Source organism: Netta rufina, assembly GCF_964035555.1.
Source record: "Netta rufina genome assembly, chromosome: 17".
Classification (NCBI taxonomy): Eukaryota; Metazoa; Chordata; class Aves; order Anseriformes; family Anatidae; genus Netta; species Netta rufina.
The window spans coordinates 8,662,478-8,689,652 of NC_140141.1; the positions used below are offsets into that span (position 1 = coordinate 8,662,478).

General features: G+C 40.9%; 1 protein-coding gene across 1 annotated transcript; it reads right to left on the reverse strand.

Annotated features, from left to right (window-relative positions):
- Window positions 1–24,683, reverse strand: SUDS3 (SDS3 homolog, SIN3A corepressor complex component). The gene is made up of 12 exons (XM_084297036.1): window positions 24,451–24,683; window positions 22,928–22,997; window positions 21,870–21,925; window positions 21,375–21,446; window positions 19,854–19,873; window positions 19,132–19,288; window positions 14,541–14,636; window positions 12,950–13,011; window positions 12,065–12,086; window positions 11,214–11,319; window positions 6,894–6,978; window positions 1–3,627 (listed from the first exon to the last, which is right to left on the reverse strand). The coding sequence occupies exons 1-12, from the start codon at window positions 24,617–24,619 to the stop codon at window positions 3,529–3,531; spliced, it is 1,014 nt and encodes a 337-aa protein (XP_084153162.1). The 5' UTR covers window positions 24,620–24,683; the 3' UTR covers window positions 1–3,528.
- Window positions 24,684–27,175: the final 2,492 nt, after the last annotated feature.

Sequence of the window (27,175 nt, forward strand, 5' to 3'; positions counted from 1 at the left end):
GAATTTATTTTGTTAGCATTCTTCCTAGTAAAAAGACTACTGAAACTTTTCAGTGAGCATGATGTCAAAAAGCCACTGGAAGTTAGTTCACTGATCAGGCTTCCTGTACATTTGAATATCTAACGGCTGATCAAGTGCAAAATAGTAATTTTTTCCCCAGCAGAAACACAGTCCATTTCCCAGGGTAATGAAAAAAAGTACCTAACATGAGCTAACAGCCAATTACAATTTAACCCTCAATAAGTCTGGTTTCAGCAGAAGGTTTACCTTTCTTTAAAAAAAATAAAATAAAATACTATAACCAGCAGTTAAAACATGTTAAATTTACTTTAAACGCTGCTCATAATGAAAATTAAATATTTTCATACCTGTAGCAAAGCCATTTCTGTTCACCGAGGGTTTGAATTCTTCACAAGACTGATGTTATGCAAACAGCAGACAGAAAAGACAATTTTCTCTTAGAAGTTTAGCAAGACCTTGTCCATCTCCTTGAGTAACTTGTCTTTTGTTTCCAGTGGCAGGAAATCCTCATTTCTACAGCTGTCTATACACTTGATCACCAAATGGCTCATCCTTACCACAACACACTTTGAGCATCCTTCTAGGATTAAAAAATGTACTGTTTCCCTGCATTCACAATAAGACGGCATTTTTTATCATCTCCAGCTTTGTAAACAGCACAGGCCATTACAGAACAGCCTGCTTGAAAAAAAGAAATGATACAATATTCATTTGTTTTGTTAAAGGAGAAGAATTTACTTTTTACAATGATCAGCTATGGTAAGAAAGACTTTCATTTCATTAAAATTAGACAGTAAGCACAAAGCAGCCTTAAAACAAAATACCTTCAACGTAATAGTTAAATTTTAGCAAAAAGTTGGCTGTAAGACCACACTCTGGGCTGCCAAAAGCAGATATTAAATTTCAAAGGCTGGTTCAGGGGCAGTGGGGAAATTGACAGTGGACATGGAACAGAAGGGAGTTACTACGAACATCATACGTCCTTTCTGAACATCCAAGATCAGTGCCAAAACAGAGTAAGAGTTTGAGATCAAGTGTTGACAGCTCAGATCCCCACTGAAGCACCGTCCTGAATCAGTAGCAGTTTCTGTAACCCATCTCCCCAGTCAATAAAGCAGTACACTTAGATTTCTGCCTTCCCACCCTGACTTCTCACTGTCCTTATTCTTTCTTAGCTTCTTTTTTCCCACTGCAACTTTCTATCCAAGGCTTGTGCCACGACAGCTGCAACCCCACAAATCCCAGTACCAGCAACTTGCTCAGCACAGCTGAGGGATTACAGTGGGGTTCCAGAAGGAAATGGTGCACGAGATCCACAGGGGTTTGCTTCCAGGACACCATTCAAATATTCAAAGGGTGCAAACTCAAGATGCCCTCCCTCCACCCCAACTTCTGCAATTTAAGGCCACAGCTACTGGAAAGATGAATGTTGGGCTGTGAGAGAAGCTGTTGTTTCCCCCTCGTCTGCTTAGGGATAGAAATGATGAGCTGATGGTGATTCAGACTGAGCTGCAGGGTCGAAGCTGTGTAATTAAGCTTCTATGATGTGCACCTGTATCACACCTGGCTCTAAGAGGAACTGCTACATTTCTATGCCTCTACCAATACCTTTAAAGTTACCCTAAAAAAGGTAACATAACAGCAGTAGAGAAATCACCTGCTGTCTTGCCAACCTGCTAACATCTTCCCAAAACTGTACCAAAGTTTCCAGCTATTTCCCCAAACACATGTATGAATAAAATGATATAGGCAGGAAATAAATCCTGCTGTTTACCTAATGCTTTTTATTATAAGAACTATGATGACCATCTGAAGGCTCAGTGACAAATCCTGTTTGGTACATCATCATCTTATAAAAACCTGCCACACACAGAGGATGTTAAGTTACATTAAGTATGCTTTTACCCTGACAAAATACAGCCTGCTGCTTTCCACTGGGCTAACTGCAGCAAAGATGGCACATTTTCCAGGGGTGGGAAGCAGCCATCGCCTCCTTTCCCCACCACAGTTCCAGATCTAGCTCAAACTCTAAGCACTGTAAGAGCACAGAAGGTGTTCCAGCCAAACAGGCAACGCATCAGAAGCTCAGCCGTAACACTTGACTCCAGATCCGTGTAGGTGCATTGGTTATTGGGATGTGACTGCCACCCAACTGCAGTGAGTAAAAGAAATGGAAACAGACGTTTAGAAGAGTCATTTATCCAGATACGAAAAAGGCTAGACTGATGCTGAACAAGAAAGCTGAAAAAGAAAACCAAAAAGATGCCTCACAAAGTAACAGATGAAGATAAAGGCAGAAATTACAACTTTTTGTCCAGTAATCGAAAGAAGGAACACAAAATTGATTTGCACGGAAGGGAGATCTGACAGTGCTGCCAGGGTGCTGTGTAGTTCACGCCAGTACAGTCACACATGGTACTGGTGGCTTCAGCCATCAGAGGCAGATCAGTCAGATCTTTAAACGCCTTGGAAGGGAGTACATTCATGTATTCAAACCCTTGGAGGGGAGTACACTTGAACATTTTAACTCTTGTGTTTTTGGAGGATAAGCGTAGAAATCCAGTGTTATATCCACTAATTAAAACACCCTTCAAAGGGAAACCTTTGTATGATGTTTTAAGGGATGAAGGTTTCAGATGTACACTAAGAGCATGTCAATACAGCTGTCCACTCTGTACCAGACTGGTATTTATCCTTCATTTCTCTACATGTACAAATGATTATACTCACATATTGTTTCTTTACTCTTGCTACGTGTAAAGTCAATTAATCCTTTGTTTTATACTCGTCTGCCTATTTCAGGAAATCTACTGTAGCAGTATAGACATACTCTCTGCAGGTTCATTTAAGGGTTTTTTAATGTGAAGAGAAACGGAAGCTTTAGATTAGCCACATGTGACTGCTTAACTACATTAAAATCAACTGGATTTTCAGCAGTTTCTGAACTGATCAGACTTTCCCAAAAAAGCCTCAGCGCTCGAGTCTTTAACCAGTTCATCGCATAACGCTGATGTTATTTACCAGATATTACAGATGCATCTCAGCTGCAATTGAACCTGACAGAATTAGTCTCCTTTTGCTCAACATCCTGAGCCTTGCAGGGAAACAACAACAAAAACCAAACAACCTCAGGTCTTGACAAGCAAAGTTTCTTCCATCGGTCTGATTCAAAACAGAAATGTTACGCTGTCTTCAACGTACAAGTCCAATCTATGCATCATGAAACAATGATGAAAAAGTATGATGCAAAGTCTTCTTAGTCACCCAGAACATAAAGAAAACATACAGAAGCCTGATGCAAAGTCCAGAAATAGTCCAGGGCAGTGCTTGGGTATCACTCAAGATTTTAGGACTACTGTGGATAACGTGGCCAGCCACAAAGTGTCTCATAAGAGGTCATGACAATGTTCTCTGTTGCTAAGATGAGAGTGAACAGACCGCCATTCCCCATTAGATGTTTGTCTATTGGTTTTAATTAAAAAAAGAAGAGCAAGGAAGAGCATACAGTCATGCAGCTGATCGTCGACGAATCACAAAAACTCCTCGCTGCAGCTGTCCCAAATAGATTCGCATCTTTGTGCTGTCGCTGGTTTTCCTCACCCAGATCTGCATAAAGGAGAGAGAGAGGGGGGCAAGGGGGAAAACGTTGGGGTGAAAAAGGGGAAAAATCCCACAGTAAGTAACATGCAGCCAAATAACTCCAGGTGTTCAGATCTGACAATAAGAATCTCTGTTACTCACGGTGCACAGATAAATCACCTTAATCCTTTTTCCCTCCCCCCATTAGGCATCTGCAACCTTTGTAGAAAATCAAGTAACACTTCTGACTTCACCAATTTAACTTTCCACTCAAATCAGTCATCAAGAATAATCGCTTCTATGGCAATGCTTGGGAAAAGTAAAGTTTGCTCCTGCTACAGTTCTTAACCGGAACTCCAGCATTAAGCCTTACCTAATCAAGAATAAATCTCTCTAGATCCACAGATCATAAAAATGACCTATCCTGGGATTTGTTCAGACACAAGGAACTATTAGTCAAATGAAAAGCTGACTCTTAATTTTGTCCAGCGAAGCATTTCTCACAGTGTATTAAATAATCTGTATCTGAAGATAAAAGGGCCTCTTTTTCAGCTACCTGCCTGGAAGAATTCATAGAACTTGCAGATATATGGTACGTTTCAAAGGACAAATTGCTTCCATGGAAGCAGCCATTCAGAGAATTAAAAAAAAAATAAAATAACTTTCAAGAAGTTCAGACCCAAATACTTGTCCTTCAAAAAAAATCAAATCTGAACAGGACTCCTCTGTGTCTTATTATTCTAAAGCATTTACACCATTAAATAAACACATGGAAAATAGGAGTTTTTCAGCTCTTAGTACTAGAATATTTTAGGACAGAAGCCCAGTACTGCCCATTGCAAAGGCTTATAAAGTCAGTGCCTGAATATTATTTATCCCAATTTTAGATACTGTATTAGCTACAAGCCTGGCATAGTAGATTTATACAGTTATTATTTTAATTACAATTTGACCTTACTAGCAGAAGCCCTGAATATAAATTTAATATTTGCCTGCATTTGTACTTCAGTTATTTCCCCAGAGAAATTAAAATCTACCTTTACTGATAATCATCTCTATTGCAACATTTCCAAGTGTTTGGTAGGATTTGCTAACCAAGAGGATTTGTACGTCTAGAAGCTGAGTGCCTGTATAGAACAGTAAACACAGCCAGTTTGCATTCTATCACACTATGATGGAATGGCACGCTGCTTTTGCTGAAGTTATCAGTTTTTGTTAAGCTTCATTTGGAGGAAAATGAAAATTCTGTTTTCAGTGAACACAGTGAAATTACTATTAACCCTAAAATGGGCCACAGAGTTAAGAAAAATAAAAGAATCGAGACATTCTGAACCTAAAACCAACATTTTAGGCATACAATGTATTCTGCCATCAGAAGATAACATCTATTAATTTAAAGAACTGAAGGACATGGTGAACAGAAACAACCAAACCCATCCCTTAATTTCTTTTATTCCTAAACTGTAAAGAAAAACAAGTTTATTCCTTTTTCCAACTTCCAATAAACTGATATTTCTGAATAAACTCATGGGAAGAAAACCCTTTCCTGTACGTACTGAAGAGGTCATAAAAAGTGAAACATTGAATTGTTTCTATGTGCTTGGCCAATGATTTCCACCAATGCAGCAATCTGACTCAGTTTCCAAAGAAACCACATGGGATTATTTTTTTTTTTTTCTCAGTTGGATCATTATAGCTCACACTGTTGGAGATGCCCACAGCCAATTCCAAAATTCAAATCCAGTTTAAGTAATTTAGACCTTCATATGAACAAAGATCCCTGATACGCTGTTAATTACTTCATTTTTTCAGCCACAAGACAACAGTTTTATATTATAATATTACGTTCCTTAGTTAAGACTTTTTTTTAAACTTTTTTTTTTTTTTTTAATGGAAGTGCTGTTGGGGAAACACCCTGTGCCTTTACCTTTAGTAAAGTTCCTTTGAATTGACTTGACTTCCTTTAGAAATGCTCTCAAGTTATAACTCTGGTCTACAACTGGAGATCTCAAATCCAGGTTTGCCTTCTAGCTTCTAAATTTGTGCAGAGCCCAGAAAGATTCAAAAAACAATTGCAAAATGAAAATGAGTGATACAATCAGAGCTGCAGAGCGCACTTCTAAGAACACTCCCTCATTTCCCTCAGTATTTTTTTTCTCATCTCCTATCTTTACATTGTTGCAGAGACCCATCACAGGGAAATTAACTGCCATGCCTTCTCCCAAACCTTCCTCAGAAAAAGGAAATGAAACCTATGGTGTCACTTAAAACGTGAAATTTCTAACTACAAAACTGCATTTTCCTCAGGTTTGAGGTAAGCTGTTCCCAAAAGATTAAGAGTTTTATTCTTTTAAGTTAATAGCAATAACTCCAATCAAATTAGCAGCACTCTGTTTGTACCACATCTGTTAGCACACTACTACATCTAAATAAACAACCATTCAGCATAACAGAGCAAGGAAAACAGTTGTGATATAAAGCGCATCCCATATGCAACTCATTTTGTTGAAACCAAAGTGTTTTCCCTTTATTGCCAAAGCAAATTAAAGCTGCTTTATTGTCTGATTGAAGAGAAGTGCATTCAAGTCTACCATTTCTTTCCTTTAAGTGTTTGGAATCTGCACGCAAAGAATAAAGTGCTCCCGATGCCCAACTAATGGACTGCTCAAACAGTAAGATTATATTGCAACGAGATTCACATCAATCTTCAGCACACAACTCTCTCTTGACCTGCTTCTCTAAGTCTTAATCATTAGCCAACAGGAAATTGTCTCTGACAAACGATTCACCCCCTCCATCTCCCATGTAGGTGATGAATGATGCCAGCTTACTTCACAGCATAAATTCTCATGTTAGCAGGAAGAATTTTCTCCATGGAGGAACTAAATTTGGTGACAAAGTTTTTCGTTACCCTCTCCTGGTTTCCAAATGGGATTTACTTTTTATTTTGCATTAATAGGAGCTGTGAATATGTGCTTTAAGTAATAGAAATGGAACTTATCAGGGCAGCACCAAGGAGATGCAACATCCCAGTTCTCCCCATTTTCCTGCCTGCCAAACTACTACTTGCAAAATGTAGGATCACCTTTCAGAGAGCAAGAGCAAGGCTCTTCCCATCCGAGATCTACCCCAGGATGAGATCTTAATTCAGTTTCATCTTGTATTCAGCTTCTTTAGACACCAAACGACTACATCTTCTCTGAAAGTAGTACCTGCTCTTAGGCCCTACTAAACTGATGTCTACCTGACTGAACTGACCTATGAACCCCATGAAACCCAGAGCAGCCACCTACCTCGTTGGCGCCCACAGAACTGATGACACAGCTGATCTTAGTGTTCTCTTTAGACTCCAGGTAAATGGCCTGGCTCTTGTGGTACCTACAAAAATAAAACAACAGACAACACATCAAACCCTTAGCTGTCCAGAGACTGAGAAGGTAAACAATAATAAGATCGATAAAGACAAGATTATAAGTATTTGGATAGAATAAATACAAAGCTTTTTTTTCTTTCCATGCCACTTTCCCTATCTTTGGGGCATAGCTGATCCTCCACACACACTTTGCATTTAAATGCAGCTTCAGAATGCACAAAGCACTCCCCATTTGAATTCAATTCTCAAAGCAGATTACTAAAAACAGATTTAATATCGGAAAGAGGCAGAGCACCAAGACACGAGATAGGACACTGATTCACAATAAGCCCTCACTTTGAGTTAACCAAACTAGCTTTTCGCACTTCAGACACAGGATGGATTTTAGATAGCAACTCCATGTTGTGCCTGATAAAATCTGACAGAGCAAATCAGATGCTAAAGGATTATTCACATTCCCCAATAAAAAATTACTGGAACACTAGTGCAACAACAACTCTGAAGTGTACTCAATTCAACTGTGCAGTCTATTGTTTAAACAGAGACCTCAAATTTCTAATAGTCTCATTTTGTGAACACATTGAAGATTACATCAAAGCGACAGGTGTGATTGTGACAAGTTATATATACCCACAATAAGCACGAAGTATCTAAGCATATTTTTATCTAAGCATATTTTTAACTTTTACATCGCATTTTAATCATGCTGTATGAGTTTTATATAGAATGCCTTAAGGAAAAAAAAGTGAAGACCCTTCAAAATTCACAACCAAATCGCTTGGTTTTATGGTCTTGCCTTCTTCACCCACACCACGTTCCTGGTAAGGGCTGCAAAGTACGCTAGACAAAATTCTGCTTCTGTTTATTTTGCTTAGCAGAGTTCTGCAAGTAAAACCAGTTATACTGAAACGTTATTTGCAAGTAAATTATCTTAATCAAGAGAGCACCAAAAGACTTTGGTTACGAAAGCAGATCTGTATTTCTGCCTTCAACCTAATCATGATGTGCTTCATATTTATCAGGGAAATCCAAGCTGCAGACTCACCACGCAGATCTCCTCAGCATGCAACTCCCCGCAGCCTGATGGGCTGACAGCCATTTGTCAAAATACACACATTTGCATAATCTTTGCAGTTATTTCTACAATAACCATACTGTAAATATGGAAGTCTTCCAATAGTTTATTCCATAATCTCTTCCTACTGGCTCATGTACTCAGAATTTTCACACTGCTTGCCAGGAATAAAATGATAGCGTCGGCTTTCGGCATTCCAGAAGTACTATCAAAGGGCTGGGCAAGAGAATTAAAAATAAGAAAAACGTTTCTCCAACCTTTAGATACTTGTGCCCAACCATTCTTCTTTTTCCCTCATTTTAACAGAAAGGGTGTCAACAAGTATCAGGGCAATGCAATAGCAGCAACGATACAAGCCAAAAATCCCGGTTTATTGAGCCCAGGAGACCGTTAATCGATGTAAGAGAACCATATAAGCTGCTACAAACCAGACCTCGCTCTGATAAGGAATAGGACACTGATGGACTGATATTTCTACCATGATACGTTGTTAGTGTTTAAGCAAGGAGAATTGATCATCTTGATAGCACCAGTGCACAAGCTTCGGAGTGCAGAAGACGCCAGCGCAAAAGAAAACTCCTGACTGAGATCGGCAGAGGCACAGATGATGAAATATGTTTCACTCAGAGCTGTTTGTTTCAAATTTTTAATTATCAGTGAATTGCAAAGCTAATGACACACACCAAATTGGCTTCAAGCTCTGGATTTCACTTCACAAGTTGCCGTCCATCAGTAAATTGATGTTAATTATGCAGAGAAAAGGTAAAATAAGGTAAATCCAACACTTTTTCATTGAGTAGGTCTCAAACAGCCTCAAGTCCCACACATGCAGAGAGACAGGTCAACCAATTTTAACCTTGTGTACCTCAGCAACACAGTCACATCTCAGCCTTTTGCATCATTTATGCACCCACAAGGAAAAAGAAGGGTAAAACTTAACAGGAAAATAGATGAGGTTAAAAATACAGTGGAATTTAAGTTGTCTTTCAAAAGAGAAGGAAAAGTGCCAGACACCCCTTACTTCACCACTATGACAAGCAAGGCAAGCAGAAGTAATTCCACTTTCTGCTACAAAATATTTTGCTGAAAGACTGAGATTTTCAGCTGCATGTCCATTAGAAGATTGAAAAAAAAAAAAAATAATAATCACTGTACTATTGTATGCAGGCAAAGCTAAAAATAAAAAGAAGAAGATGGCTGTTTTATAGAGAACTGCATTTTAGGGTCTGGTGGGGGTGCAGAACAAACAGACTGGGGACAGCAAAACTGAAGTTTAATTTCACATTCCAGAATTCCCTACGCAAAGCCTCCGCTTTGGAGATATGTTTGAACATTGGAACAGGCTGCCCAGGGAAGTGGTGGAGTCACCATCCCTGGAAGTCTTCAAAAGACGTTTAGATGTAGAGCTTAGGGATATGGTTTAGTGGGGACTGCTAGCGTTAGGTCAGAGGTTGGACTCGATGATCTTGAGGTCTCTTCCAACCTAGAAATTCTGTGATTCTGTTTGTGAAATACTTCTACAAGACCTTAGGGAGGCCACTACTTTAGGTAATGGTCCTTCATAGCTACTGTCAGGAAGCAGAGAAAGTCACTCCCAAGCTGTCAGATTTATTATTTCTGGCACATGCCAGCAGCTACAGCCTTAATACACCTTAGAAACAATTACCCTCCCACTTATCAAGAGTTTCTTCGTTACTTTAAAATACCACCTGCTTTGCAGAAGTACCATTACTATCAATCAAAATCTAAAAGCAGGATCATTACAGTCACAAACTATGAAATACTGATCTTAAACCTGCATATAAGAATAAAGAAGAGGGGACAGCAACAACTAGGATTCCTGACAGTGAGGCCCCTGTGACTTTCATCTTGCTGAATCCAATTGTATCTGCTAACGTTTTACATCCTAACTAGACACCTTTTGGGGAGAGACTGTGCCTTTGAGATTCATCTGGGCTCACAGGAGCACTCCCAAGTTTAAACTTGGTAAGAGTTTTACTGATTGATTATACCAAACTCCATCTTATTTTTCTTGTTATACAACACCACAGTCATCTGCATGGTTAAAAATTCTAAGGAACAGTTTATTCATCCAAATATATCCTAGAGGATAGTAGCTTTACACAAGAAAATAAAATTCTGAAAGAAAAAAAGAAACTTAATGTATTCGTGAAGGAACAAGTAGCCTGTTTGTGTCTGGTTTATGCTTCAAGGAGGTTTAAGCTCCAGGCAGCTGCTTTTATCAGAGCTGTATACATTGAACCCTTGATGAAACTTCACTACCCGAAGACTACCAAAAGGAAAAGCTGTAGAAGAGAACTGCTGTGTAGACAACAAATTCCATGCTTATTACTCACAGTAAGAAAATTACAACCCCAACACTTGTTATTTTAAGCCACCAGAACACCAAATGGGCTACAAGTAAGCACACTACTTGGAAATTGCTTTCTGGTTGAAGAATATGAGACTGTTCCCTTGATTATCTAATTTTGCACGTCTCCAATTAAGAGCTGCTAAGATTCCTGTGAAAATTTTAATATTTTCTTCACATTTTGTAAGGCTTCCACAGCTAGATGACTGTAAAACTTAGTGATAAATCCAATCAGCAGTTCTGAAGCTGCCTCTCGTGTGGATTTGATCTTTAAAGGTTACTTGCATTTGTTATTAGAAACATTTTTCATTGTGAAACAACATTTCTTCTGCCACCTGGTGGAATGATGGGCTAGTGTACTACAAACCAGAGCACAAGGACAGTGAATACAGCGGGCAGCAGCTGTACCTGAGATCCCAGCACTTCTGTATCCTAGTTGACAAGCTGCACCGCTACATCAAACTGCATCCATTGGTGGCTCTCTTACATGAGATTAAGTTTGACAAAAATGTTTCCCAAGTGTCACAGTGCAAAAAATTGAACAGAAGGACAGATAAATCATGGAGCAAGCCAGTAGTTACTCCAGAAACTCTGTGAGGCCTGAACACTCTGTTATCACTTACCATTTACCGAAATCGTAGTGATTAACCCTTGGAGGAAGATGGCTAATACCTGACCAGAAGTGTTTTGTCCCCAAATTCTTTCAAAGAAGCAATTCCTCTTCAAAGTCTTTGTGTCTACACAAAACAAGGCTAGGTAGGACTGCTTAAAAACAGAAATTTACCAGGACTTACCATCTTTTATCATAGTAGAGTTTTCCATCTTCTATCCGGGCTTCAAACCGCTGTGCTGGAGACTCTGCTGGTGTAGCTGGGAGGTGTTCAGGGGAGGAGGGAGAGGCTGAGGACAGAAAAGAGACCAGTTAAAGAGTAGCTTGTGTCCACCAGGCAGCAGTACATCTGACTGAAAACAGCAATTAATAAGGTCATGTTAGGCAGAAAAAAAAAAAACACATAGAAAAGCTACAAACTCAAATTTCCATCAGAAAAATACACTCTATGGGGAAGAATAATTCAACCTATACCTTGTTTTATATAAATCATAATATTTACTGAAATAGATCAAACTTCTGAAGAAGATTTGACAGGTAGGTAAAAGACAACACTTAGTTTGTTTTAAATTCTAATTTATAATAAAGGAGTAAAACAGGGTGAGGATTACTTAGGCAAGTTAATACTGCTCTTTCCTGAAATAATGTGTACAGACCCATCTAGAAAGCTAAAAACATAAGTTTTCAATCCTCTATCTACCATACAAACAGCTAAGTTGTGCAGGTACATCTGAATATAATGAAAAAATCTATTTACACAGCTAAGTTGTCTGACATTTCAAATTGTCCCATGTCACCCAAACATTTCAGGCACCTAAAGCTGTTGGGGGTGGGAAGCATCCCCAACAAGTGATGAAGAGACTCCACACAGCACCCCAATTTGCCACAGTAACTACCCAAAGAACAGCAATTACACAGTCAAAACATTTACAGAGTCAAATTACGGAGTCAGGAATTGACAGTGAAGAAGTCTACAATATAAATCTCCGCTCAAAACATGGTTGTGAACAAATTCCAATGCAACCATTAACTCACCTGGTCTCTTGGGTGATTTAAGCTACATGGAAAGAGAACAAAGAAGTATTACAGATCTGATGTGAGCTAAGGAAGGCTATCGCAATAACTATAGTTTTTATTTTTAAATGGACAGATACGTGGCATAACAAAAACAGAATAGTATGAATAGTCTCGTGATACTAAAGGTGTTGAAATGGAGCTTTCTCAGAGCATTCAGATAGTCCACCAAAACCAGCAAAAACCGAATCCATCTCACACACTCCGTTCTTTGAACGTGATCCAACTTTTCTTGGGGCACACCAAATACAGTATGTAAATTATTAGAGACCTCTGCAGCTGCCAAAATAGGCATGCCCCACTACCATCCTCAAAAACCTCAATGAACAGCTTTCTAGTATGAGAAACCATAAAAGCCTCTAACCATTTAGCAGGAAAGCAGTAGGAAAATGAAATCTAGAAAAAAATTGAAGTATAAACATACACACTGCATCCCAACCAGCCTGGGGAAGTATTGCAAGACTGGGGAGGGGAAAAAAAAAAAAAAAAGGCCCACAAAGGCCTGAAACAGAGGCAGGTTTTTGATCTCACAGAAAGCAATGTTAACATCTGTTCAGCCAAAAGGAAGAAGAGAGAAACACTCCTTAAAATAGCTTATCACTTGCTTCTGACAAAAGGTAACATTTTTACATGACAGTCATTTTAATTAGGTTAATTAAGCTTATTACAATAGGAGGGAAAAGATACCATCTTGCTTAATCTTTTATTGTGTTATTTTAGAAAGTCTGTTGGGGTGAAACAGTCCCACGTGTCAGACAGGAACATAAGACAGACAGCTCTGTGCTCTTCAGGGAAGAACATTAGCTTTCTTTACAAAATAAATACAAATCAAGCCATAATCCCTACCTTATTCAGGGTTCTCAGGTCCTCCATTATTTGCTCATCAGTCAACAGGTAATTTAGCTGAGGTATCCAGAATTAAGGTTCCCATAAGCTCTCGACAAGCAAAGATATAAATTAAAAGTCAATGACATCTCACTTCACTGAACATAAGCCAGAAGGTTTCTGTAAAACTGCATCAGATTTTAATATGGGTGTTATCCTTCAGCTTTTCTTTGTCATATGAATTAGTACAAGTCAATCTCCACAGAGTCTCATCGTTAGCAACAAACAGTGCCAAATCATTTTAATTTATTCACATATAACCATCAACGAAAAACCTTTAGTGCATTGACATTTACTTCATATAGGCAATCAGTAGCATTTCCAATGTTGTTCTCTACAGCAATGCAAGAAGAAAAATCTGGAGGCTGAAACACAACAGACTCGCTTCGAGCTTTGTAAAATTGAGCTGAATCCCACCCAAGTCTAGGAAAAGAAAGTCAGCAGTTTGCAACTCAGTAGGAGGAACAGAGAGAGAGGGATGGATCTTTACTCCAGTGACAAAAGGCAGAGTTTCATACTACAGCTGCTCTATCATGCTCAATTAATAGGTCATGTTTGCTATGAAACTCATTTATTTCAGATGAGATATGAGCACTAATAAATAGATATATTTTTTAGAAAAAGTGAACAGAATCTCCAACTAAAAAGAGGTTAATTAAAAGTGGAGATGTTCATGACTATACTGCATGAACCCTAGAATTTTAAGTTCTGATATCGCCTTCAGAAAATGTGAGTCACTCAGGAGTCACAAGATAAGTGTCTTTAATCTAAGCCAAACAAGTCTGGAATCTAATAATAAACCTCTGCAAAGCAAGTATCATTGCCTCCCTTTCCAGGTGAATTTAATATACAAACAGAAAAAGTGCCCGCTGTCCTATATTTCCAAAAGCCAAAGAACATTTTAATTATAAAAAACATGCAACGAGGCAGGACAGAAGGATTACATATACATGTTTTTCTGTTTCTTGTGATATATGAAGACAAGATGGATTTTCATCTTTTTTTTTATTCAAAGAATACATCTGGCACTCCACTGACACTGCTTTTGCTATGCATCTTTCTGTACTAGATATCCAAAGCCTTTATCAGAAATGGAAAAAATAGTTTGATATGACAAATATGATCTTTCTAGCAAATGTCACATCTTGAAATGAGAAAAGCTTTGGCTCATGGAAAAAGCCATTTCCTATCTATGGAATCAATTGCCTCAACATTTAGGTAAAATGACAAGCTTTTCCTTTGTGAAAAAATTACCAGAGGAATTCAAACCGATCTTGCTCACAAAAAAATCACCTATGTTATCCCATGGCACTGTGAAGTAAAAGAGATTATATTGTCTTAGTAAGGGATATCTAAGGACTAGCTGTAGAGTATTAGTTGATCACACAATATACAGGAGAAGTCATGTTTTGGTATTTCCCAGATGAAAATCAGATTCTAGCACCTCATCTCATTTTCTTTCCTATACATCACAACACTGATACATTTTGCCTCGCAGGCAGCATGCTGGCTTCAGGTAGAAAAGCCATTCAATGCTTGTGTAAAAGGATATCAGGGGCAGGTTTCCTCCTCTTGTCTGGGATGGGAACTGGATCATTTGGTCGTCGCCTCAGTTTCCTCGTCATGATAGGCTTCACTTCCATAGAATCTGTAGGGTAATGAAGTTGGAGAGCAGATAAGACCACAGGGAGAGAAGTAAGAATCAGACACTTTCTACACAAGGCACAAGGGAAATGATGTCTCCTCTCCTGCACAGAGAATTGGATTTTTTTTCATGATAGCTTCCAGCATTCAAGCTGGAAGTGCTGACAGTGAATACAAAGTCTCTTTTATAGGAGGTCACTGTTCAATATCAGTGCTGTGATGCCATGGTTACAGCTTTCGCTGTCTGGAAGTTGCACAGTTGTTTCAGGGGCATTCAATAGCTCCTTTAGGTGCAGGTAACTGAAGTACAATGACGAAGCAGAAGGGTTCAGGGAAATTTTTTTTATGCTAATGGCAAATATCTGCTTGTAAATAGACCACTTAAAAGGCAGGGTTCACAGAGGTCTTTGCTAACAAAACTTGAACAGGTAATAGCACACAAAACATCACCTACGTATCAACTGTTCTTTTTTATGCCTTCAAGCTGGAAAAATAGGTTTGTCCAAGCAATAAAGATGGTTAATGCATTTGAGACAGACTGATACAATCAGGTGGAGTAATTTTGAACACAAATAGGATTTAAATCCAGATCTAAAAAAGTTTCAAATTATGTTTTATAAAATGAACCTAATTAATAACTCACAAAGCAACGGTTGTTAGGAAGTAAGTTGTAGCTTCTACACTGGGGAAAAAGACAGAATCTGTCTAAAATTTAAACATCTCATCATTAACTGCATTGCAGTTTGTCCAAATATCTATAGGTCATCTCAACTGAACGGCTTTACCCTGAAACTTACACGAATCATTCCTAAATTTATGAGGATACCTTGAACTGGCAAGGAAGAGACCACATCTTAAATGCTAAACCATCATTTCACCTCTTCTATGTGCTATGAATTATTTGCTTATCTTTAAGTACACATGAATCACATCCCAGATAGCACTTACGTATATGAAGCTTCTGTGGCTCCCTCTAGATGCTACATCCTTGAGCAACAATACATCAGTGTTCTGATGTGTTCAAAACACATCAAATTACTTTTCTCCTTATCTCAAGGGTGAACAAGGATGGCCATTCCGCACATCAAAGGAAAAGATATTGTGATAAAAGATTAAAAAAATAAAAAATGAAGTGCCACCCACCAAGAGCACACCAAAGGAAACCTCTCTGCAATTCAAAGCTGACTGAAAAACACTGAACACTAATAGCTCTGCAGACACTAAAAACATAAGTTATTGTGCTGAATGGAAGCCATCCTTCACATTTGTTACGATTGATTTACAAGAGCCTCAAAAGAGGAGTCTGAAGCACTTACTCAAGGTGATATGCAGCCAAGCTGAGAAGGCTTTTTCACCTTTTTTCAAGAATAATTTGAAATGAGTCGTCACAGAGATGGTATCTGTATTGCTTAAAATGTGAATAAGGCAAAAATATCATTTTTGTTCTCTCTTTATCTTAGCACCCTGTATATTGAATTGTGACAAGTCAGCTGAAAGTTACCACCAAAGAAAGTTATCAGGAAAAAATAGTTTGAAAGTATTCCATTTACCATGAAACACCTGAAGAGCTTCGACATTCTTGAGAGATTCATGAAAACTTTATAAAGGTTTCAAAGAGCTGCAAAAGTACCAACAGATTTAACCTGAAATATAGGCTTGTGTGAGGCTGAACAGCTGAGCCCCACACCATACAATGCTCCGGAAGACAACAGCTGCAACCTAAAAAAAAACTGCAGGTGAGTCCTGGCACTCAAACCAGCCTATCATCAGGTTGCCCACTTGCATTCCTGCATGCATTGAGCTTTTAAAAGTTTTAAAACTCACCGAGTCCACACAAGCTCTAGTGTTCTTATTACTTGGCCTCCAGCATGCATTCGGAACAAAATCTGCTAGTTCTAAAGGAATCAGATTGCATTTCTGCTAGCCCGGGAGGAAGGAGATGAGGGAAGTCTGTCTAGCACATACAGAAGGGATTGCTGCTCCACAGTTATTTATGTGCCTTTTCCCAGAGTTGTATCTGACGAAACAGCTCACCTCTTCAGGACATCCAACAGTGGGGGGCCATGCTTTCCTGAGAAGAATTAATCTGGTCCCCAAACCAGACACATTTCTACTACATACCCCTTTTTACTCCTGCTCAGTTTCCCTTCAACTCTGCAAATCTCAACTCCTGATGCTAACAGCTGTCCTGCTGGCAGAGAAATTGGCTTCCTTCGGATTCTGAGAACATCAGCACCAGATTTTCTGGGCTAAGATCTGGTCAGATCCTGATTCCTTAAGGAAAATCTGCTTGCAAGATTAGCATTGTATGCCAACTTAGTAGTTGGCAAACATAAGCATGGGATAACAGTAAGATAAGGCTAAGGCACAGACAGCTTGTGAGATCAGACTAGACTTCATTACCGAACAAACTAACAAACCAAAACACCACTATCAGGGAAGCAGCACAGCACAAGGTGTTTCCCAGACCAGATTAGCACTAATAGTTTGTACAAAGCCAAAAGCACTCGAATACATCCAAACAGGTTTTATTTCTCCCTTCAGAACACTAATTAAATTATCAGCTTACATAACTTGTGCAGCTACTAGGAAAGAAAGACAAAAAACAGTCTAATTCACAGACAGGCCTCAGCAACACAACCAATGTTATCGGTCCGTAAAGTGAGGGAGTTGTTTTTTGTGAGGAAATCAAATCAGACCTTGGGTTCAGCAGCACAACCTGTGAAAGAGGCTAATTACCACTATAACTCCACCACGACCATTATTGACAAGAGCACAGCCGAGGCATCAAGGGTACCAAGTGGCTTCGTGAAAGAAATCTGTCCATTTAGCATCCATTTTCCAGAGTCTGGGCAGAAATGCAGCTAACAGACATCTATTTTACCGGCTTTAAGTAGCACATTTCAACCCCTACTGTTTGCCTGCCTTTAGCTTCTTAACCATCTGTTACTGGAGCAAAAAGGACAGCTTAAAACTCAGTACCACTGATAAGGTCAATACTGCGTTATTTCTCAGGAGTTCTATTACCAGATCACAGGAACTGAAGAATCCCTTTCCCTGCATATGGAGTAAGGTATGATAAAAATACATTTCACACCAGCCTAATGAAAAAACATGAACATCTGGTAGGTGTTCACTGGAAGAATTCAGTTACAAAAGTAGTTGAATTACATTGACTCCTACTGCCATCACAATTTAGGGAAATGATGAGGGAAGCCATGGTACATACAAGTCAACTGGTTAATTTTATACAAGCTAAAACTAGAAATGCTGTTCTCCAACAGTATCTCAAAAAATATCTTAAAAGAAGCTATGAACACAGGAGTTTAGTTTTCAGGCATGAGTCTGACCCAGAGTCCAGCAGAATCTTATGAAGTCCAGCAATTGCCACAAGAACTTACTTCATATTTTCCTGAGTTGCATTACAAAAACACCAGAAACTTAGCTGTCTTGTACTCAAATCCCTCCTTCTTCACATAGCTCAAGATTATTGCTTGGAGGTTTTCCTTTGCTGTTGGTGCTCAGCATCTTCTCCCAACTGGTCTTTTCTTCTGCATCTCTGCTCAACCCCAGCTGCTAACAGTAACACTGCATTCTTCCTACAGCCTGAAATACAGGACACTAGCTGGGCAAAGCCAACTCCTGCCTTGAACCTGCTGTAGGGAGAATACCAATCCCAGCCTGACTACAGTTCTGCTACAGAACTGAAGGACTGACATGGACCTTAAAAAAACAACTACCTGTGGCTTTCCAGAATCAGTAAAGAACATTAAGCTAGTTGCTACTGAAGTGATAAAGACCCTTTAAGGATCTTGGTCTTGCATATACAATCCACTCATTCAGAGAGTAAAGGTCATTAATTATACGAAATCAATTTGTATACAATGTTTTGAGCTAACTTTCACTTACATAACCTCTAGCCTTCTATTCTGGAAGATTTACAGCCCCCTTTGGGTAAAGGCATGCAATTAAGCAATGAAAATGTATTAAACTGACAGTAAGACATCACAGGCTTTACAATATGCTCCATTAAGGGAGAACCTCATGACCAGGTACCACCAGAGGAATTCCCAAATATTTCAGAAAGAAACCTACAGAAGAGAGACAACCACTCAGACACAGACGCACCATGCTGCTAGCCTACTAATGCTCTGAACCCAAGTAACTGACTGCAGCTGTGCAACAAAGCCTAAGGTTTCTCAAACAGTTTCTTTAATTTTGAAAAGAGAAAAAGTAAATAAGAAAGCTTGTCCACTCTGTTCCTTTGCTGACACTATGTTGATTTACCTGTTAGTAATTCAGGTCACTGAATTTTATTATGAACTGCACTCCCCACTAAAAGACTACCAATTTGTGTTCTACATCTGTTGACATTTGGAAAGTTTTAAAGCCAGACTAGCTGTCTGTATAAATCAGCACTGCTATTTTTTTTAATCTCTTTTTTCTAAGCAGTACTGAAGCAAGGAAGACAAGTGACAAATGCCTATCTTGTTTCTTACCTCCTGTTAATTCCATGGTTAGCTTCTCATTCTCAATCATCTTCTTTTTCTCTTCCAACTCTGCAATCAGATTTTCTTTAAGCTCAATTTTCTTATCTTCAAATTCTTTTGCTGCTGCCTTCTTTTCCTTGACATAATTTTTTTCCACTTGATCTGTCTAATGCAAACCAGGAGATAAAACAGTTAGCTGAGGAGCCAATGTCCCAAATCAATGATTTAGAAACACCTTCTTTCAACTGCTGTGCTTTGATTAGCTTTTCAGTTCAAAACCACAGCTCATTCTACAGCTTATCAATATTTAAATAAAACAAACAGAAAACCATCTAAATATGACTAAGCAAGTGGAGCTACTATCAGCAAAAGAATTAATCCTTTTTAAACCCACTTTAGTGGGGCATACCTATCAAGTGTCTAGCAGAAAGCTCTTCAGATTTTAAAGAATCACTGTATCTTATCACCTCAAGCAAGCTTAAACATCCGTTTTAAACCATCAAAAACACAGCCAGCATACAGCAGTACAAGAAAATATATATATATTTTTTTTTAATTCTATTTTAATGGCAGTCTGGAAATTACTTGAGGTAATACCCTCAGAATTCTATATTCAATTGTAACAACACTACAGGAAAAAAACTGTGAAAACAAGTACCAGTTGATTAAACCGCAGGTTTAAGTCCTTGTATAAAGTTTAACAAGTATTTTGACAAATTAAGGGTACTTACTTCCAGCTGAAGAAACAATTCTGAAAGAAAAGACAGACTCAATTTATTATCTTGAAAGATGCACAAAATTATTTAACATTTTAAGTCATTTGATACTGCAACCAAAAGCGTACATGCTCATCCCACCTCTACCCTCACTTTGCAGTTTTATGCTGAAAATAATGTAACCATGGAAAAAAAGACAAAAATATATTGTTAACTGAAGTTTTCTACAGATAGTGAAGCAGATTTGCAAAGCTTACACAGCAGTAAGCCATTCTTTTCAGATCAGCTACTAATTCCATCAGTGAATTAGTAAATGAGTCAGTGGGTAAATCCTAACCATTGCTTCATTATCTGCATTCTAAAAAAAAAAAAAAAAAAGACAACAACCCTCAGCACGGGAAGGATAAACACAAGACCATCCTGTCATACTAGGCAGTTGGATTTTTATCATAAAATTCAAAGTTATCACAATCTGCCCTCCTGTGGAAGAAATACGATGCTGCAGCACCACTCCTTGCCAGCCAGAAATATGTTTGTATTTTGTCTTAATTTTAGATAAATGTCCCAATATTTCTGGAATACCACTCTAACAAACAGGACATTTGTCTCAGAAGACAGATTCCTGTGAGCAAGAAGTAGTTCAACTAGATTAAATTCTTCAAGCAAGTCCTTCACTATCCCAAGCACTTTGAGAAGGAGATAGCTTGCTCTACTGAGAAGTTGGAATATATTAGGCATCATACAACTGCCACTGCCTGTTTTATCTCCCAGTATAACAGTCAAGGCATTAGAGAATTCACCCAACTTTTCAGAAAGAAAAAAATTACATTTCCTATTTTCATATAACAGCATCTATAAGAGGCCCCTCTTCGGTATCCAGGATTAGAAATTACTGAAAAAAGAACAGAAGGAAGGCAAGCAAATCTATCTGGTTTCCAAGCCATTTCTCTGCAGTAAGACAATAAAGGCTACCCAGAGGGGCTGAGAGCTAAGCACTTCAAAAATTAACTTGGTCCTGTGCTCCTGAAACAGCGAGCCAGAAGAGCAAGTACAGGCAGCCCGCTCAGTGTCACGGCTGCACTGAGTAACACCTTCAGCAGCAACCTCTCTGCATTCGCTGTTTCAGGGCTCAAGAAGATCTTTGAGAAAGCAGGCAGTCCTCATTTTCTATTCCTGAAAATACAAAGCAGTACACCTGGAGGTTTCGCACAAGCTACATGAAAGATCAAACCAAAGTGGAAAACTGTGGGTTAGTCATGATGCCAGATACATGAAACATTTTTACGCGCTCTATTTCACACAAATGAAGACTAAAACTGTTTATCAATGTTTATCAAGGAAAAGAAAAATCAAGAAAGATTCCATCATGCTTCATGTACTCAAAAGAAACTACACACTACCCTCAGAGAGGGAAAAACCCTTCACTGCAGCAAGTTCCCATTCCTTACAAGATAGAATTACAATTATTTTGCTTCAGGTGTTACAAAAATTGGGCATTTAAGGTGCACGCATCTCTTTGAAACAAATCCAGCTTACCTGCATTTCGTATCCTTTCTTTATACTGCTGGTCCAACTTCTTCATTCTTTTCTGATATTCCTGAAGAGTACCTAGGTTGAAATAAATTGGGGATTTCAACTACAACTTTAATTATTCCTTGTATTCAGTGCTCCTCAAAGGGCAATACGCTACTTGACACACAAACAGTAACATCTGAAATCAGGAAACTACAGTTTTGGCTTATTTTGATAACCATTTTCCCTGTTTGTTTGTTTGTTTTTTCAGAAAGCAAGATGACTGCTTTTAAGAAAGGCTCTCCATACTGCACAGAGGCTTAACTACAAGCATGTAGAGGGAAAAAGGATGGAAAGTAGCTGGTATTTCTCCATAAGCAGCAAAACAGAGCCAATATTCCACCAGTGAAGAATCTCATAATCCCCATCCTTCTATGACCTCTGCAACTGTTCTCCAACCAAATATTAAAGAGTACTGAAAATTGTTTAGAAAAAAAAGCTACCCCCTTCAAAGCTTACCTTCCTGCAATTGTTGCAATTGCCTCTTAAGAGATGCCAGTTTGTCCTGATACATCCTGCGAAGTTCAAGAACACACAACTTTATATTACAAGGCAAACAGGCACAGTTTACTTCAATCTCTGCTTTGTTTACAATATGTTTATGCTGAACTGCAGACTTTTCAGAAGAACTTCAGGAAACAAGTAAAAGAGTATTTGTCATTCAAATGAAAGATCGTCATTCATGCACTCCACGTAAAAAGCCCACAACCCCACTAGTTTCACAAAGCAAAGAATTGTTTCCGTAACAGTTCAGCAAAAACAGAACTTATATTTAACATGAAAACCCGTCACGAGTTTAGATCTACAGACACCGGAAACTTTACAACAGAATCATTCTGCTCCTTTGTCAAATTGTGATATGTGTAACAGTTTCCTACATATAGAAGAGAAGGCATTTCCAGATCTTGACATCATCTATTAAAAAAAAAAAAAAAATCTCCACCACACACACCAAAAGAAAAGAAAACCAAAACTAAAAGCAAAGTCCATTCCTGGTTCCGCTGCAGACTCGCATTTCCTTTCTCACGTACCTGTGGTTTAACACAGGCCAAGTCTTCCTCAACTGTATAAAAAACCACCTCCACCAGTAAGAAAGAATACTAAATGCTGCAAATGCACTTTAACATTAAGAGGAGCTATTTCAAGTCTCCAAAAAGCCACTCTTCCTGGACAAGACTGGCACTCTGTTGCTTAGTGGACGTGAACAGACACCTTGCTTTTTGCATGGCTTGTATCTAGTAGATGCTTTGTTTTCTTTAAAGGATCTGCCTGCAGAGGCATTCATTTGCAGGAAAACTAAGCTGCTCCCAGGAACCTGTACCTGCCTTTGTTCAAAACAGCACTTTGTTTCTTGAGCTGAGAAAGTAATTGAGAAGAAATATGTACCCATTAGATATTACATTGGTGTAGAAACTTAAAAACACAAATCTTGGCCCAGAACATCGCATAGCTTATGCAAAAGACACGCACCTGCCCCGCTCCCCAATAACAGAGCTACTTTTTGTTAGGTTACTTACTGCTCTTTCATTTCTACGTAGTCCTCTTCCTCATGTTTTGCCAGGTCAGTCTCACTGGCATCCTCAGTATCTAAGTGAGATAAAGAACAATTTGTTAAATCTAAAACAGCATTTTAAAAAAAAAAAAACATTAAACAACTAAAAAACCCCACACTCAGGCAATTTAACCTCAAATATATAACCAAATAGGCAACTGCAGAGATAAGTTTAGAATTGAATCATCTTCTATACAATTGCAAGTTATCCCGGATAAATCCTCCAGTAGATTTTCAACAAAGCTTACATCAAGTTCAAGCAACGCTGACTTAAGACAGTCTAGTAATTTCTTTCTAATTTAAGTCTCCACATTAGTGCTTACAAATACTAAAGTGAGATGGTAACACAACCCTAGGACCCCAAAGAATGTTTCCCAGCCTCCTTCCTATTGTTTCGCCCAGGAAATAATCTCCTCTATGGAAGGCTAGGACTGAAACACCTCTAACCAATTCACAATGCCTCTGCAGCTCGACCTGAAACACTCCAAATGGAAAATGCTACAACTAGATGCTGTTACGATTTACTACAAAGGCCTCATTAAGATAAGCTACTTGCTAAGATCCCAAACACCAGCACTAATAAAGACAGCCCTGACCTTACAGAGAGAATATAAACTGGAAAAAAAAAAAACACACAGTACAGAACTGCTAGTTGGTGGCTACTTCTCTGCATATTTATTAGCCATAAGACTCGGATAGCCAAGAATGAATAATAAATATCCTTTCCTCTCTGAGGAGAAGTCAATTTCTCTGGGCTGGGGTTGTGACAGAAAGGGTACAGCTGCACAGCCTAAACTGCAGCAATATTCCCTAGGTATGGGCGGGGCTGGCACTCTCTAAAAGAAAAAAAAAAAAAGTAAGATTTGATTTGAGCTACAAAGAAACACCTTCAGGTGTGGTGTTGTGTTTTTTTCGCAGCTCTCCAGGCTTGGCTCCAGCTCCTCATTCACAAAGACACAGATCTAATGGAGGAGTTTTGCTGACAGCACCAGGGACTGTCACAGGCCTGTTCTTCACCCCCTTTACTTGCTACTTTATGCCCCCTGGACCCCAGGACACTCTGGGTTTCACTTCGGCTTCCCTTCTGTGTTACTTTCCCACTCCCCCCACAAACCCCCTAACACCTCCTTGCACCCCCTGCCTTCATTCCCCAGGCTCTCCTCACTCACCCACCAGCCTCCCCCGAGCCCCCACACCCCACAGGCTCTCAGCAATCCCCACCCCATTCTCCAGCACCTCCCCCTTCCCCAGCCATGACCCCAAATTCCCCTCCCGGCTCTCCCCTTCTCAGCCTCCCCACACCCCCCCCCCCTTCTCCTCACGTTTCCATCCTTCCACAGGAAACCCCAGGCGCTCGCCAACCTCTCATTTCCACAGCATTTTCCTGCAGTTTCCAAGCCTTTCTCCCCCAAACCCACCCGCCCCCTCCCCTCCTCCCTGAACCCCCGCTGCCCACCACAGCCCCGGCCAGGCCCGGCCTCCACCAACCCTCGTCCGAGTCGCGGGCCCGAGCGCTCCGCTCGCCGTCCTCCTCCTCGGCGCTCTCCAGCTCCTCCTCCTCGTAGTACTCGGGCCCGGGGGGCATGGCGGGGGCCGGAGCCCCGGGCGGCGTGGCGGACACCGGCGGGGTGGCGGACACCAGCCCGGCCGCGCTCATGGCGCCGGGACGCAGCGGGAGCCGTGCCCGCACCTCCGCCCGCCCTGCCGCCTCTGCCGGGCTGCTCGGCAACCGCGCCAGGACCCCGCCGCCGCTTCCGCTTCCTCCCGGCCTGCCCTCGCCGCTGCCTGAGCGCCCGGCGCCGCGGTGCAGGCGAATGCGGAGGGCACCTAAAGGAGGGGGCCTGCGCGGCGGGGCGGGCTGGCAGGCGGTGCTCGGTGCCCGAGGTCGCGGGTTCGAATCCCCGGCACGGCGGCGGGGCTTGGTTTGCCCAGAGCCGTGTGGTTGGGTTTTGCCACAGAAAGCTCCTGTCCTGATAAAAAGGGCCTGCCTAGCACCTGCACAGCTTCCTCACTGTGTTTTTAACACGGACAAACAGTTTCCGTGTTCTCCATGCCCTGGTCCAAAGGCCAGCAGGGCGCTGTGGGCACACACCCAGCTCAAGCGGCTCCTCTGTGCCAGCCCTCACAGCACCGACGGCCAAACCCACCCCGAGTGCCTCATGTCAGTCAGGGAAAATGTGCCATTTGGCTCCTTTCTGACACGGCATGGCACACTGACCGGTTACTCTCACTGCCTGTAGCAGATCTGTGCTAAACACTTACCTGAACGGTTGTGAGGCGCATTCCCCAAACACACAGCGTGTTGGCTCACAGGGACCCTACAAACACCTTAACCAGGGAAAAGGAAACACAACAGAATGGGTTTTATCTAAAGACCTGTGCTCCCAAACACTGCAGTGCTTTTTAGAACCAGCTAAACCCGGCCATGGGCTGCCCAGAGGGGCACCAGGTCATGCTCTTTGTGCTGGGAAGGGCAGGAAGGCAGCACGTGCACTTTGCTTTTCTGCAGCTCATCCTGAAGAGCTGTTTGCACTGACTGACAATTTTTAACTTGGAACACCCATGCAAAGCATGCGCTATACCTTTTTACATAAGTAAATATTGCCTTTTACAAGACATGAGGCTGAGACCCGGCTAAAAGTCAACACCAGTGGGAGCAGCTCCTGGATCTGTGTCCCATTTGAGGGCAGCTCATGCAGACCCTTGAGCTGCTCCCCATCCCCCTGCTGCCAGGGACTGCCAGCCAGAGCAAGAGCAAAGCTCCCACAGGTTTCCTGGATGGACGTAGCAACAGCTGGGACTGTGAGTGGCCACAGGGCGAACAGAAACAGGGCTGTATGTGGCCACAGGGCGAACAGGAATGGGTGCGGTGGCTGCTGCCACATCCCAGGGGCTGCACGGCTGGTTCTGTGCTTGGGCTGCTCAGATCGCTTTCCCAACATCACACAGTTACAGATAGATCAGATGGGCTAGAAGCCTTTCTTAGGACTAACCAATGCCTCCCCAATTTCCTTTCTTTCTTCCACGTGTCCACGCAGTTCACCCATCAGCTCCCCAGCAAGCTTTGCTCACGCTGCTGCGGACAGCGGATGAGTAAACACGTTGCAAGTGTGGCTGAGCCAAGGCTGCCCTTCCAAGGTTAATTCATCCCGCGTTACACTGCCTCAGCACTTTCTGTTTGTCTGAAGCGGATCTACCCTTTAAGAGAAGCCTGCCTTTCACACACCACACAAAGGGCAGGTGCATTTACTAATGTGGGGACACACAAGAATCCTTTGAACAGAAGGAGCTGCGTACGGTGAATGAGTAAGAAACTGGACAGAGTTGCTGATGCAAAATTTTTTAGCTTATTCTGTGGTCAAAACTGGAATCTCGCTGCTTGCTCCCTCTGTACCAATTCCTGATGTTTAATATTAGCCTTCTGGAGACACCCTATACTGTCATCTCTCAGGCATTTAGTGGGAACCCAAGGGAGGAGGTTCAGCTTTAAGGAATGCCCTGTTTCCCTTACAAACACAGAAACTTAACTGTCTACGCCCCAAAGAGCTATCAGGGAAAGTTTAAGCTTCTTTGTCAAGCTGTTGTTCTTGGCTCACGTTTCCATCAAAGCTGTTTTCCTCATCACAACTCACTTATTGTTTCACATACATTCACCCGGTTTGAAGGCAGATTTCTGCATCCTGCTTTGTCAGCATCAGCTATTCATAGAGGAGCTGACGCAGAAGTCACGCTCAGTGTGTTTTTCTTTCCGTTTGTAAGAAATGGAGAAAAAAGTCACAAAGCTGTAAACATAGGGCATGGCAACCCACTTCTTGTGTGAGTTAGATGAGTGTAGCTACAAAACGTGTAATACAGTGCCTTGGCCTGTGAGGAACAGACAACGTAGAATCACTAAGGTTGGAAAAGCCCTCCAAGATCAGCTGGTCCAACCATCCCCTACCACCGATGTCACCACTGAGCCGTGTCCCCAAGCACCACGTCCAACCTCTTCTTGAACACCCCCAGGGACGGTGACTCCACCACCTCCCTGGGCAACCCGTCCCAATGCCTGACTGCTCTTTCTGATAGAAATGTCTCCTCATTTCCAGCCTGAACCTCCCCTGGCACAACTTGAGGCCATTCCTGAGGCCACCCATGAGAAGAGGCCAACCCCCAGCTCCCCACCCCTTCCTTTCAGGCAGTTGCAGAGAGCAGTGAGGTCTCCCCTGAGCCT

Excerpts from the sequence above, each read along its gene's own strand:
- SUDS3 (XM_084297036.1), bottom strand. The coding sequence starts at position 24,619 with ATGAGCGCGGCCGGGCTGGTGTCCGCCACCCCGCCGGTGTCCGCCACG. Across the intron at positions 13,012-14,540 it reads GAGGAGGAAACCTGCCCCTG|CTCAGCTAAATTACCTGTTG; the intron begins ATATCCTTTTAC and ends AATTCTGGATAC. Across the intron at positions 11,320-12,064 it reads TAAATCACCCAAGAGACCAG|CCTCTCCCTCCTCCCCTGAA; the intron begins GTGAGTTAATGG and ends TTCTGTCCTCAG.